Source organism: Oryza sativa, chromosome 12 (assembly GCF_034140825.1).
Source record: "Oryza sativa Japonica Group chromosome 12, ASM3414082v1".
NCBI lineage: Eukaryota > Viridiplantae > Streptophyta > Magnoliopsida > Poales > Poaceae > Oryza > Oryza sativa.
In genome coordinates, this window is record NC_089046.1 from 5,597,460 (window position 1) to 5,610,141 (window position 12,682).

The 12,682-nt window shown below is 41.3% G+C and overlaps 2 protein-coding genes across 3 annotated transcripts; one reads left to right on the plus strand and one right to left on the minus strand.

Moving 5' to 3' along the window:
- Positions 1-5,062: 5,062 nt before the first annotated feature.
- Positions 5,063-9,740, plus strand: LOC4351751 (uncharacterized). 2 transcript variants are annotated; one of them, XR_010738137.1, is made up of 3 exons: positions 5,063-5,546; positions 8,888-8,952; positions 9,271-9,740. XR_010738137.1 is itself a non-coding variant. In NM_001423360.1 (2 exons), exon 1 carries the CDS (start codon positions 5,102-5,104, stop codon positions 5,537-5,539), a length of 438 nt encoding a protein of 145 aa, NP_001410289.1. In that variant the 5' UTR covers positions 5,064-5,101; the 3' UTR covers positions 5,540-5,546; positions 9,271-9,657. The 2 variants fall into 2 exon arrangements, 1 of the variants encoding a protein (NP_001410289.1); NM_001423360.1 differs by lacking the exon at positions 8,888-8,952 and having other exon boundaries at positions 5,064-5,546; positions 9,271-9,657.
- Positions 5,870-9,249, minus strand: LOC4351752 (MADS-box transcription factor 33-like). Its single transcript, NM_001423361.1, has 7 exons — positions 9,068-9,249; positions 8,902-8,980; positions 8,611-8,675; positions 7,779-7,878; positions 7,648-7,689; positions 6,852-6,893; positions 5,870-5,982 (listed from the first exon to the last, which is right to left on the minus strand). The coding sequence occupies exons 1-7, from the start codon at positions 9,247-9,249 to the stop codon at positions 5,884-5,886; spliced, it is 609 nt and encodes a 202-aa protein (NP_001410290.1). The 3' UTR covers positions 5,870-5,883.
- Positions 9,741-12,682: the final 2,942 nt, after the last annotated feature.

Below are 12,682 nucleotides of genomic sequence, written 5' to 3' on the forward strand. Positions count from 1 at the left end.
CTTTCCCTTGCCTTTCTTCTTAAAATTGGTTGCAGCCTTGGGTTTGACATCAGGCTTGACTTTCTTGTTGTTGTGGGATGCATGAGGGTTCTTCTTCTGTACCATATTGGCACTAGAACCTCCCTCAACCTTTTTGCCCCGGACGTCGTTTGCCCTCGCCTTCTCCTCAACACCCAAAGAGCCAATGAGATCAGGAACACTGAACTCTTGTCTCTTGTGCTTTAGAGAAGTGGCAAAGTCCGACCAAGAAGGTGGTAGTTTGGCAATAATGCCACCCGCCACAAACTTGTCCGGCTACTCACAGTTGTTGTTCTCAAGTTCCTTAGCCAGCATCTGAATCTCATGAGCTTGTTCTACTACAGAACGGTCATCGACCATCTTGTAGTCATAGAACTGCTCCATGACATACAGCTCACTGCCGGCGTCAGAAACTCCGAACTTGGCCTCAAGTGCATCCCACATGTCCTTCCCAGAAGGCATGTGCATGTACACGTCCACTATGTTGTCAGCGAGTACACTGATCAATGCTCCACGGAACAGGCAATCCGAAGCCTCGAACTTAGTCTCTTCCTTAGGAGAAAGAGGTGGTTCACTTCGTTTACCCCGTGAAACATAGAAGCACTGCATCGCTGTCAACCACAATAGTGCACGTGCTTTCCATCTCTTATAGTTTGAACCATCAAAAGCATGTGGTTTCAGTGCAGCAGCAAAGCCAACTACCGAAAATGACCTATCAGGTTTTTAGATTGTTGGAAAAATTGTCATTATTCGGCATATTTTAATCCAAGAAATTGAAACTATGATCATGGCATAAGCAGTGTAGGGTGATCTTAATATAACCGGTAGCATACTATGCGCATCATGAATGTCAGAAACAGGAACATACCAGTAATGCGATAACATGCTAGAGGCATCATGTAGAACAGGAATAAGAACATAGCGCACACAGTATAGCGCTAACAATGGGAACAGGAGTAGCGCTAACAGCAGTAGAAGGAGAAGATTATACCCCGAGAATGGCCCTCCGCTGGATGGTGAGGCAGAATTGCCTCCGTTGTTGTAGTCGTTCACGGCACCTCCTGGCGCACCAGCTCCGGATCCAGCTCCTGTCGGCGTCGGCGGCGGCGCACCACCTCCGCCAATAGCGGCGGCAGCAACTCCAGACATGGCGATGAGCAGTCGTGCAGGAGGCACTCCTCAAAAACCTGATCACCCGCCTACCCGGTGCAGATCTCAGGCGAAGGTGTGGTTTCGGAGGCACTGCTTCTTCCAATCTCTCGTGCGCGCAAGAGATCAGAAGCGGGAAGCGAGAGTAACTCAGGCGCGGAGAAGGAGAAACTAACACCGGGAAAGAAGCGAGGAACTCGGATCGGACTCGCGGCCTCCTTATCTATCAGGAGAAAGAACGTGGACGCGCTGTTGCGGAGGGAATCGTGGGAACGTGCAACTCAGGCGCGGAGAAGGAGAAACTAACACCGGGAAAGAAGCGAGGAACTCGGATCGGACTCGCGGCCTCCTTATCTATCAGGAGAAAGAACGTGGACGCGCTGTTGCGGAGGGAATCGTGGGAACGTGGGTTAGTGGCTGCAAAAGGATAGCGACGTGACGTGACGCACGCCGCCAGCCAAGCCACGCCCACGCCCCGGCCCAGCGCGCGCGCGCGCGTGTGGCATTCCGACCCCCACCTCAACTGGTCAACAGGGAGCCTCTAATAACTCCCTATTTAGGTTGAGATATTTCTCGCTTAAATCCAGAGGTGGTATTATTATCCTCAACATTTATTATGGGCCTTTGAGATTTAATATTATAAGTTGGGCCTAGCCCAATTATTCTAACACTCACAATCATCATGGAAGATAATGGCGATGTCGAGGAGGACGTGGTGTATGCAATGGCTGAGGTTGTGCAGAACTCAAAATCCCTGCGGCTGTTGGAATGTTCTCTGTTCAAGAGGTGTCATTTCCCTGTCAGACTTTCTGGTCTGAAGCACCTTCGTCATGTCAAGATTTCAATGCTTTAAAACGCATTAGATCTCACTGGCAGTGGCAGATGGGTTATACTGAGATTCATTCAAAGAAGTAAAGCTCAAACCATATTATATGTCTCTATGTTGTCCACAGAACTACCAAAATGTGTTATCTGTAAATCAGTACTACTGGAGGAAACTGTCTGCTTCTCTGTATCGTTGTATCGTGTGTTTGGAGTTTGGATTCTGTATCATTGTATTGTGCGTTTGGAGTTTGGATTATGTATCACTGTGTCGTGTGTTTGGAACTTGGATTCTGTATCGCTTGTTTCAGATAATGGAATGACTGTACGAACTGTGTGCTAAATTTGTGCACTTGTATTTTGGGGTGCCTATCTGGAATTTGTAGTTTTCATTTTCTAGCGGGATTTGATTTATCTCTTGTGGAATTCCTCTGTTTTTCTCTATTCTTGATGAGAAATCTCTGTTTCCAGTTTTTACTATGGAACTTTTTTCTTAGTTCATGCCTTTTTATCTTTGGTATCTACGAATGAATGTACATTTCACATACACCCTCATTTCATTCGTACTGTAAGTCGCTTGGATTTTTTTCTTAATTAAATTTATTTAAGTTTTATCAGTTTATAAAAAATATAGCATCGTTTTCAACATTAAACAAATATATTATTAAAATATATTCAATGTTACAATTAATAAAACTAGTTTGGTGTTGTGGATGTTGCTAAATTTTTTTATAAATTTAATCAAAATTAAAGAAGTTTAATTAGTGAAAAAAAAATCAAAACCATAATGGAGGGTGTAACAAACTGCTTTCAATATTATTTCGCATTGAGATAAATGTTGTTCCGAGAGGGAAGGCAGGGAGTCGGGGATATGAATCAAGTTTCTCAAGACAAGGACATGGTTGGCATTCTACTTGCCGTTGAATCCTAGTACAACAACAAAACGTCAAAACCTTACGCACATCCTCCATTTTTTTTAAAAAAAAAGACTTTCTCAAATGGATTCGTAGTCGTTAGTCGTTTTTCTTTTTAAGGACTGAGGGAGTTCAGATTTCAGAATACTCTATGGACACAATTTGTTTTTCTATTTCACACACAAACTGCATACTGCTGTTAATATTTTATAGAGGCGTATCTGTAGGTGGTCCGGGTGGTCCCAAAAAAATTGCGATCAAACCTAGTATATATCATATTTTAGAAAATAAAAAGAAAAATCGCGATTTGCACGGCGCACGCACGCACTTGGACTTGGAAACTAACTTTTCCAAGTCGCGCGCGGGGCCTCTCCTCGTTTTCCGTTTTTCGCCCTGCCGCCGCGATGCAATGCGACACGAGGAGCCCTGCACGTGCGTGACTGCCACCTTGACTCCGCATGCGCCGACCGCCGTTTTCTGCTTCCCCGTTGCGGCGCCACCAGCAGCCGCCCACCTCGGATACTAAGCGTCTCTCCATTTCCGAGTCTACTCTCCGTTCCTACATTTCCGTCCGTGAGTCCGTGACCGTGAGGCATGAAAACTGAGACCTCCTTGGACCGCAAGTCCGCGACGGCCGACGCCCCGACGGGGCGCGCACGACTTGCCGTTGCAGACTTCGGCTCGGCGCCCGGCCAGACGCGCCTCGGCGGCGATCATGACCGGCAACTCCCCTCGTCAATCGTTGTCTTAGGGAGTTAGGTAATCTTCTTTAAACTTTTATATACATATAAGCTTTTTAAGTTAAAATTTTACTTAATTATTAATTTTATATGTTTTAATTAAGATATGTTATATTTTTGATCTATTCATAAGTTATACTTGCATTGTATATACTAGCATAGTTAGATTTACTGTGTTTAGAAAAGAAATTTCAGTCGGACCACCCATATCCTAAATCCTAGATCCGCCACTGAATATTTATTTTATAGTGTGATGGAGGCTACACTGTGAGAAAATGCATATCAATTTTTTTCCAAGCTTTCAACAGAATGGGCACTGTGGCAGAAATCAGTAGCTCTTTACTTTGGCCCAACTGCTGGTGCAAATTAATCTTAACCATCAATTTCTCAATCGGATGGACACCACGTGCTTGCACTATACGGTTTGAATGCTCAATCATTCCCTCTGCTCAACTTGTGCTCCACCTCCACCCCTCCAATGGCAGCGGTGACCGAAAAATCGGTAGAATTTGTTGCATTAGGCTCGATTCCTAGGCAGAGGCAACAGCGTATCCAGAGACGACAAACTTGCAAGACGCATGAGAGAATCGAGAACCGGCGAACAAATCTACAAGGTCACACACATAAAGGCAGTTACCGGGAGGATATCTCTAGGTTGTTAGCAGAGCAACATAGAGAGAGAAATGGAGAGTGGATAAGGAGGGACTGTTAGTTATCCCACACACCAAAAAAATATAGGGGAAAGTAGGGAGATGAGTCACAATGTCCGTTGTAAAAGGTGGGGGCTATTGTCGAGCACCCATTGACTAAGCAGTAGATACGGTTAACTCTACTCACGTATGATCCTAACGTGCGAAGGTGCTATGGCTTTTTATTCATCTACCATATAGCCGTACAATGAAACATGTCCACTGCAACGAGTTTTTTTTTTTAAAAAAATGTCCACTACTACCTCCGTCCCAAAAAAAGCCGATTCCTGAGGCGGAGCTGTTGTCCCACAAAAAATCAAACTCTACTGCAATCACCGAGAAACATTAATACGATAGGATGCAGAGCAGTCTTGGCGATGGGAAGCAGAGCATTGGCATTGAATTTTCTCCATTTATTTTTTCAATTGATGGCTGTACTTGGGTACTTTGGTAAGGGCATTATAGTTAATTTTACTAGTACTTTTACTTTGACTTTGAGATTCTAGAGTTTACCTTTCTATGATTCTAGGGTTTACCTTTCTATGAGACGGAGGGAGTACAACCGAACATGTCCATGGTTATGAATCCTATGATGACGTGTTTGAAACCCTTGTGACGTCGGTTGCACCGCACCGATGAGTTAATCTGAACCGTCCATTGCCAATCGGATGAACGCCACGTGCTCGCACCGCACGGCGTCAATTGCCAACCCGATTCCCCCACTCATTTCCCTCCTCCACTCAACTCGAGCTCCACCTCCACCGCTCCAATGGCGGCGGTGGCCGGAACCCTAGCTCCACTCTTCCTCCTCCCCCTACGCCGTCGTCCTCCACTCCCCCACCCCATCTCCCTGATGCCGACGTCCCCCTCCACCCTCCGCCCCCGCCACCGCCGCCGCCTCGCCGTCGCCCTGGCGGCGAACGGCGGAGGCGGCGGCGATGGCGATGGTGGGCCCCCGGCGGAGGAGGGGGAGGAGAAGCGGCGGAAGGGCCCGTCGCTCCCGGCGCTGTCGGAGATCCGGTGGGGGGAGCTGCTGACCCCGGAGCCAGCGAACGCGGCGGCGGTGGCGCTGTCGGCCGCGCTCGCCTGGGCCGGCGCGTCGCTGCTGCTGCAGCTGGCGCTCATCTCGTTCGCCATATTCACCGCCGCCGTCAAGTACTCCTTCGTCGCCGCGCTCCTCCTCTTCGTCCTCATCGCTCTCCTGTGACTGTGATGTGAGTGGCCAAGTAAACCCCCCCCCCCTTCCCCTCCCCGATGCGGAACATAGGATTGTGATAATCTGTGAAACATGTCTGAATTTTGCATTGCAACTGAAATCCACAATAGTCTATTGTCACTATGCTGTTTCACAATATTATGGAACAAATGGAGCTTCTCGATACGCTTACATTACAAATATAGATCTGTTGAACACACTTTAATTAAGACGGAAGGTCCACAACAACAAAATACAGTTCGGTTCGTATGGGCTTAGTATAACATGTACTCTTTGAATGATAAGCATGCCTTGTAGATATACCCGGAGTTGAATTGACCAAGGTCCTTTGACGGCTAGATTGAGAAGAAGCGATTTCCGTAGGTCATTGGTTGTGTTGGTTGTTGACTATGGAGATCCAACAAAGACATGTATAGCTTTTGCTGTTCTTTCACCTGATCAACGACCATTGAGCATGAACAAATTATTAGCAAACTTATATTGCACTGAATCTTGTACTAAATCTATGTTATTGCACTAAATCTTGTATTTGCACTGACACTTCGCAAATTTCTGCTGATGAACATTGTATTGCAGTCTTATATAGAACTCCATCAACAATTATATTGTTGTTGATACAAAGTTATTCATAATTCATGAAGAACTGTGCAGCAGTTATATACGTGAAAAAAAGATAATATCAAGCTTTTTTGCTTTTCATTGCAAAACAACTGCAGCTAATTCTAGTAAAGAGCTACTTCCTCCGTTTCACAATGTAAGTCATTCTAGCATTTTCCACATTCATATTGATGTTAATGAATCTAGACATATATATCCATCTAGATTCATTAACATTAATATGAATATAGGAAATGCTAGAATGACTTACATTGTGAAACGGAGGGAGTACTTCTGTTAAATTGTGAGTGCCCGTAAATTTACAGAAATGCCCTGTTGATAATTAATCTTCAGGTCTAATTTCAGATTTGGTTATCTCCTAATTCTAGTTATAGGGCTACATTTTTTAAATTGAGGAAACATTATCATGTCTATTTTCAAATTATGAAGCGTAGTTGCATGTGTTTTCATCTTTCCAAATTATGAAGTGTAAATTGTCTATGCTATATGTTAGGTTCTGTCGCACATCAAATAGAGTGTAATTTGGATGCTATCCCCAAATGGAGAGTTTGTTTGGCTAGTTGCTTTCTTGATAAGCTGAGGATAATTTCTATTGGGCTGAAGCCTAAATATAGTGATCAAATTATGGGCACCAAGAAATTGACATATTTCAAGCAAATGTTATAAAGTTTCTGTCTAGTGTTACCTTCTCTTGAAGCATTTCATTTGCTTCTTTTAGTATGCCTTCCTGCACATAAAAAAAAAATTCTCTAGCATTACACATTCAGGATTTTAATAATGAGTTAATTGAACTTGTGATTCCTCAACTATGAACCACTTAACATTTGTCTGTCCACTATGAAACTGACTAACTTATTAATGCTTTGGGCCTTTGGCTCATCGCCTCCCTACACCCTAACACTATAATTTTCTTTCCAATATGAAAAACTTCAGCATATTATTACGTTTGGTATGGCCTTTGACGCCTGAACACCTTGATCTGTGATGTCAAATGGGTGCACTGTGCCCAAACAAAAAATATCCAAGATGTGAAGTTTTTGGGACTGATTTCGCCAATTTTAAAGTTGGTGGACAGAATTGAGCAACTAGAATAGTATGATGGGAAAAAAGGACTAATTACCTTTTAATGGTTTATTTCAAACCTCTAACTTGCAGTTTTCTCTTGTTTTTTAAATAGCCTGAAAACCAAATGTAACTACCTTCTGTTCTTATGTTTTGGCATAACTTATACTCCCTCCGTTTCACAATGTAAGACTTTCTAGCATTGCTCACATACATATAGATGTTAATGTATCTAAACACATACATATGTCTAGATTCATTAACATCTAAATGAATGTGAGCAATGCTAGAAAGTCTTACATTGTGAAACGGAGGAAGTACCTTTTTTGATGATTCATCTTGTAAACAGAGAATGTGTATGCTTAGATGAACAGAAACTTTACAGAACAAGCAATAAGACATCAGACATTGAGACTAACCTTGTTTCTAAGAAATTGAATCTCTTGTTGCATCATCTGCATCTGTTAGAAGATATTTCATATTGGTGTTCTGAATACTCTTTAAAGATCTGAAAGAATTAGAGGAAATAAATGGAGAATAGCTGTCTTACCTTTGTTGTGCGTATTTGGTAAATCCATAGTTCAAGACCTTTCTCTAGTGCATGCAATTTATCTAGTGTCATTTCCCCTGCTCCCCCTCCATATGTAGACCTGCTTTTTTTTTCATTTATGAGTCCAAAGTTTTTCTGAGGTAGTTGTCCATATTGAATAAAAGTTATGTTTCATGCTGGTTTTTTGTGCTGACCATAAGGCTTATCATGATTAGACTGAATTGATACTGTCTATATCACTCAAATCACTTCAATCCCAGTTTTCTTGATTGGGAATGGAATTAAAGCTATTAGGCAGTTCAGATGTTAATCTTTTTCTACTATTGGCTTCCTCTTGTTACTTATGTATTGAAATAGTGTCTGTTAAATTTTTTTTAATCTTCGTTGAGTGATCATACTCTGCCTGATTCTGTTGGAAACCAGTTGTTTGCATGGAAATCCCACAATCTTCTAATCCTTCTGTAGAGGGGAATTGATCATGTGCCACTTCTTTAGAGTGGTAACTGGTCATTTTTCCGTTTTATAAATAGATCGGTTTTCAGTATTTTCTTCTTCTGAGCTCTTGATTATCACGAAAATTTGACGATGATTATTAGTCGAACTTTAAACTTGTACAGTGAAAATGGCATTTCTCATATGTTAAACTTAGTCTGTTCCTCACTAATTTAGGGTAGTTTACAAGATAATCATGTGCTGAAAATGTTAGCAATCCATTTTATGGTCGAATTACACAGGCCACGTGACTCAACAGGTCCTAATGTCTCATTAGGCCACTCTTACTGTTTATCAGTGCAGAATATGTAATTAGTATCCTGTCGAGCATGAAAGTTACCTAAGACCCCTCTGTAGTAGATCTATTTCTTCCCTTAACAAGAAAATCCCTTGTTCTGCTACCTGCTATATGATGCAAAAGAGTGTGTTAGTAAATCTTTGGTATCATTTGTCAATTTAAGTATATTCATTTATCTTATGAATTGGAACAGGCAATGCTGTGTATTTTTAATGAACAGAACATTTTAATTTTTTCTTAATTATGTGTTCTCAACTTTTCATACGCTTTCAGTTTCACCTAACATAAATGGTAAGATTATTTTTTTGAATCTTTCAAGGTAAATAGGCAGACCTGTCTTTGTAGAGCTCCTGGTTCCATTTGACCACCTGCTACATTGCTCTGGTACCTTTCAACCAAGTTATGCATATTTCTTGCATTTTGTGAACAAAAGGAAAGCATTTCAGAATTGTATTCACAAATTACAAATTCTATATAAAACATGAATTTGGAAACACACCCATTAGTAGCTAATTCATGGAGTTTTCCCTGAGAGGAGAATATGATAACACCTACATCAGCATCACAAAGCACTGATAGTTCCCTGGCCTTCTTGAGGAGCCCCCCACGGCGCTTACAGAAGGTTACCTGTCTGTGGACAGGGTTCTCTATTCGTCGCATTTGCACCTTTCCTCTGACCATGTTGTTTCACTCTTCCTGCAGATAACCTTTGGCCTGGACTAGACTTGAAGCTACAGCTGTGGCACTAGTAACAAGGAGATATTGACCTTGTGTTCCTCTCAAATCGAAGTACACATGCAGGTGGATGGCCTGCTTTTATATACCAGTCCACCTTCAAGGGAATATGAGTATGACCTTTGGATAGCACTGATTGCTTTGTTGTAAGCCACTGAAAAGCATCTTGCAGGTCACTGTACATCTTTCTTCCTGCTCATGTAGATTCTTATAAATATTGTCATATCTCTATATGATATACTTGTATAATTGCTGTTCGTTTGTTATGATTAATTTAGCTGTTCCTCTAAGATCTTATGTCACATCTAATGACTTCTCCATTGTTCTTTCCCTTAAAGTTGGCTTATCTTGAGCATATAGAGCTGGCCATACATTTATTCTCCAGTTCTGTTGTATGACTTACTCTTTTACCTTGTTTATGGAATCAAGTTCCTGTACGTCTCTATGGAGAATCTATCTAGCAAGTTTGTTAGTATCAGTAAAAGTTTAGGTTTCAAGTATCAGATCACATATGGCAGAAGATGCGGTGAATGTTTGTTACATTGGATCTAGAAAAAATATCGTATTACTGTAAAATTGATTGATATGTACGTTTATTAATGAATATTGCTGAAAATTCAGTAAAATCATGTATATTTATTTGTGATAATGTATATTCCACTGCAGCATTGACATGGATTAATGTTAGTAAGCATTCTTGTATGATCGAAAGGCAAAATTGAAAACATGTTTGTATGCCACCCTTGCATCAGTATGCCTTAAATAATATATTTGTTCATTTGGTTTTCAGTTTTCATCCAGATTCAGCCAAACCAGCATCGGCACTGTTTTTTTACTCTAAAGTACTCATGGCTGAAACTTGTTGCCAGTAAGCATGTAAGTAAATGCCTAGATGTTGGCCACTCGTCTAGCATCATGTAAATGAATAATTCTTTTCAAGTTTGGAGGGGTGTAATTTGAGCCAACATTCAACTTCAGCTTTCTGAAATACTTATATAATCGAACATTTTGGAGGTCAAGAATTGTATTCCTTAAAGTGAAAAGATAACATATCCCAACTTCTTTTATTTGGGATAATTTCATCCAGCTCATTATTTGGAATAAAGTCTGAATGAATCATATTCAGTTATTCCTTAAAAAATGTAAAAGGTATTGGATTTTTGTACTGTACTGTTACAAAGGTACTCTTGTTGTCCATTGAAGATAGGCTGGTATGCAGTGCTTTAGATATTTTATATCTGCTAACAGTATTTTGTTCTCCTTTTTCAAAGACATTGATCTACCTGTGAAGGCTACTGGAATTATCTCGTGCATTCAGCTACCAGATGATTCTGTACAAGTTATGACTATTTGGTGGATAGGGAAATGGGAATGAGAATGCTTCCACTTATACCCACCTGTTGTAATGGTTATAGTGAAGTTGTTTTGTTTCATCTTCATTAGATTTGGTGGCTAAACCAATTTACTTTCTTGTTGCCTGTTCATGTCAAATATAAGAGATCATCGTCGAACACATTTTTTACTGACACTAATCACTCTTGCTTTATGGTGCATGTTGCATGGGTCTGATGTTTCTGAATGGAAGCATAAACCGAAAGCTCGAAAGTAACCTGGATTAGTTCATCCAGCTATCATACAACTAGAAGCAATGGCCAATCTTTGTCTTAGTGCGATCTAATGATAAGCTATGGATGCATCTTTACTGATGCATTACCTTTCGCATTGCTCAAAGTTAATTAGCTATGATGCAATGCCATCCATTTGTTTGCTTTTATAAAGAAAATGGGCATTACATTTTGTTAGCCTGAGGTGTTAATGTCAAGTCAAAATATTTAACTGAAATGAATGCATGGAATCGTAATCTCATGCGACGTGTCTTAAGATTTGTCTTCCACTACACATTGGAGAATATTGCGTATTGACTACGTGCTTTGTTGACCTATGGACGAAGAATGTCTGTTGTACACCTGTTCAGTTTTTGTGCCCTGATATTTTTTTTCTCTCTAGGTCCTATGCTACAGAGAATCTGGAATTTCATCCATTTATTTCTCTCTTTTGGATGGTCTCTCTTTTTGCAAAACTTGTAATAGCGAAGCTAGAATTAAGGAAAGACATTATTTCACAGCTTGGAAATGTTGGCCTCATCCTTTGCCCTATATGAAATCAGTCATTACTAAAATTTGAATTTTAGAACTTAATTCTAGAGTTGATGTTAGGACATTTTCAGCATAGCTTCTTGTTTGGTATTTGTTTTTAAATCTTAATGATATATACAAAAGTTCTACTCATAAATCATTTTTGTTCACCAATAAACCGTTTTGGCTTATAATCAGAGCTCATAGCCAATTGATTGGTACATGTAAAGTAGGAACTATAATCTCTTTGAGATGATCTCCAGCAAAATGTTTCAAATTTTCAGATCCTAAAACAGGGTCGGGTCAATGTTCTACACATGGTCGCTGTGCACTGTACCTCTATACTATTACTACCAGTCAAGCAGCTCATGGAGCTTTGGCATTGGGCAATACCAGTGAAGAAGCTACTCCTACCACACATACAGCCATGGTCATGATCAGCTTTCTCCACAATCTCCATCCTATCGCGTCAGATCAGACGTTTGTTCTCTGCTTGCTTTGTCATCTTCTCCTTGTTCTGACCTGACCTGCAGTACCATGCAACACCATCATGTTCTTCTGATCTCTCTTTCTTTCTCTCCATCTGTCTCTCTCTCTTAGCTCAGCATCAGAGCTTCAGCTGCTTGTTGAGCTAGCAGTAGCCTGCAATTATATTCCTGCCGTTTTTGGTGCAGAAAAGCAAGAGAGATGTTGATGGTGATGATGCCGGTGTGTGGCCTCCCGTTTTGGGTAGGACGCCATGGACGCAAACCTCTCAGTTCTTTGACCCTAGCAAAAAGCTACATCAACAAGGGCTAGCTTCTTTCGATTGCAGGATGAAGAGGAAGCCAAAACTTTTTGTTCTTTAATTAGATTGATATTTGGGGTACTCATTTGATATCAATAGTGGAGTTGCCAAATGGCAAGAGGCAAGAGGATCACCTGGCTAGATACTTGGAAGTGATCTTGAGCTGGGACATATTGGTCAGTCCAATGATTGGTCCCACAATCAGAGTGGTATTAGAGTGATAGCAGTGCAAGCCATGGGCTAGGCAGGCTTGGAGTGCCATGTAATCTCAAGTACTCTATGGATACAATCTTCACACTACATGTGGCCTGAGGCGGGTCTATAAATTTTTTGAGGAACAATCAAGGCTAACGTTGCGAACTCCACGATGCAGTGCCACACGCCCTCGATGGGCGCGGAGAACGCGTGCCCTATTTTGGCTCCAAGGACTTCCCCTGGCTCAGTGTTTCGTCGACGT

Bases quoted from the DNA above. Each gene is read 5' to 3' on its own strand.
- LOC4351751 (NM_001423360.1), top strand. From the start codon at position 5,102: ATGGCGGCGGTGGCCGGAACCCTAGCTCCACTCTTCCTCCTCCCCCTA.
- LOC4351752 (NM_001423361.1), bottom strand. From the start codon at position 9,249: ATGGTCAGAGGAAAGGTGCAAATGCGACGAATAGAGAACCCTGTCCAC. The intron at 7,879-8,610 runs GTAACTTTCATG...AAAAAAAAGCAG, and splicing joins CTACTACAGAGGGGTCTTAG to GTCTACATATGGAGGGGGAG. The intron at 7,690-7,778 runs GTAAGACAGCTA...ATCTTCTAACAG, and splicing joins ACCAAATACGCACAACAAAG to ATGCAGATGATGCAACAAGA.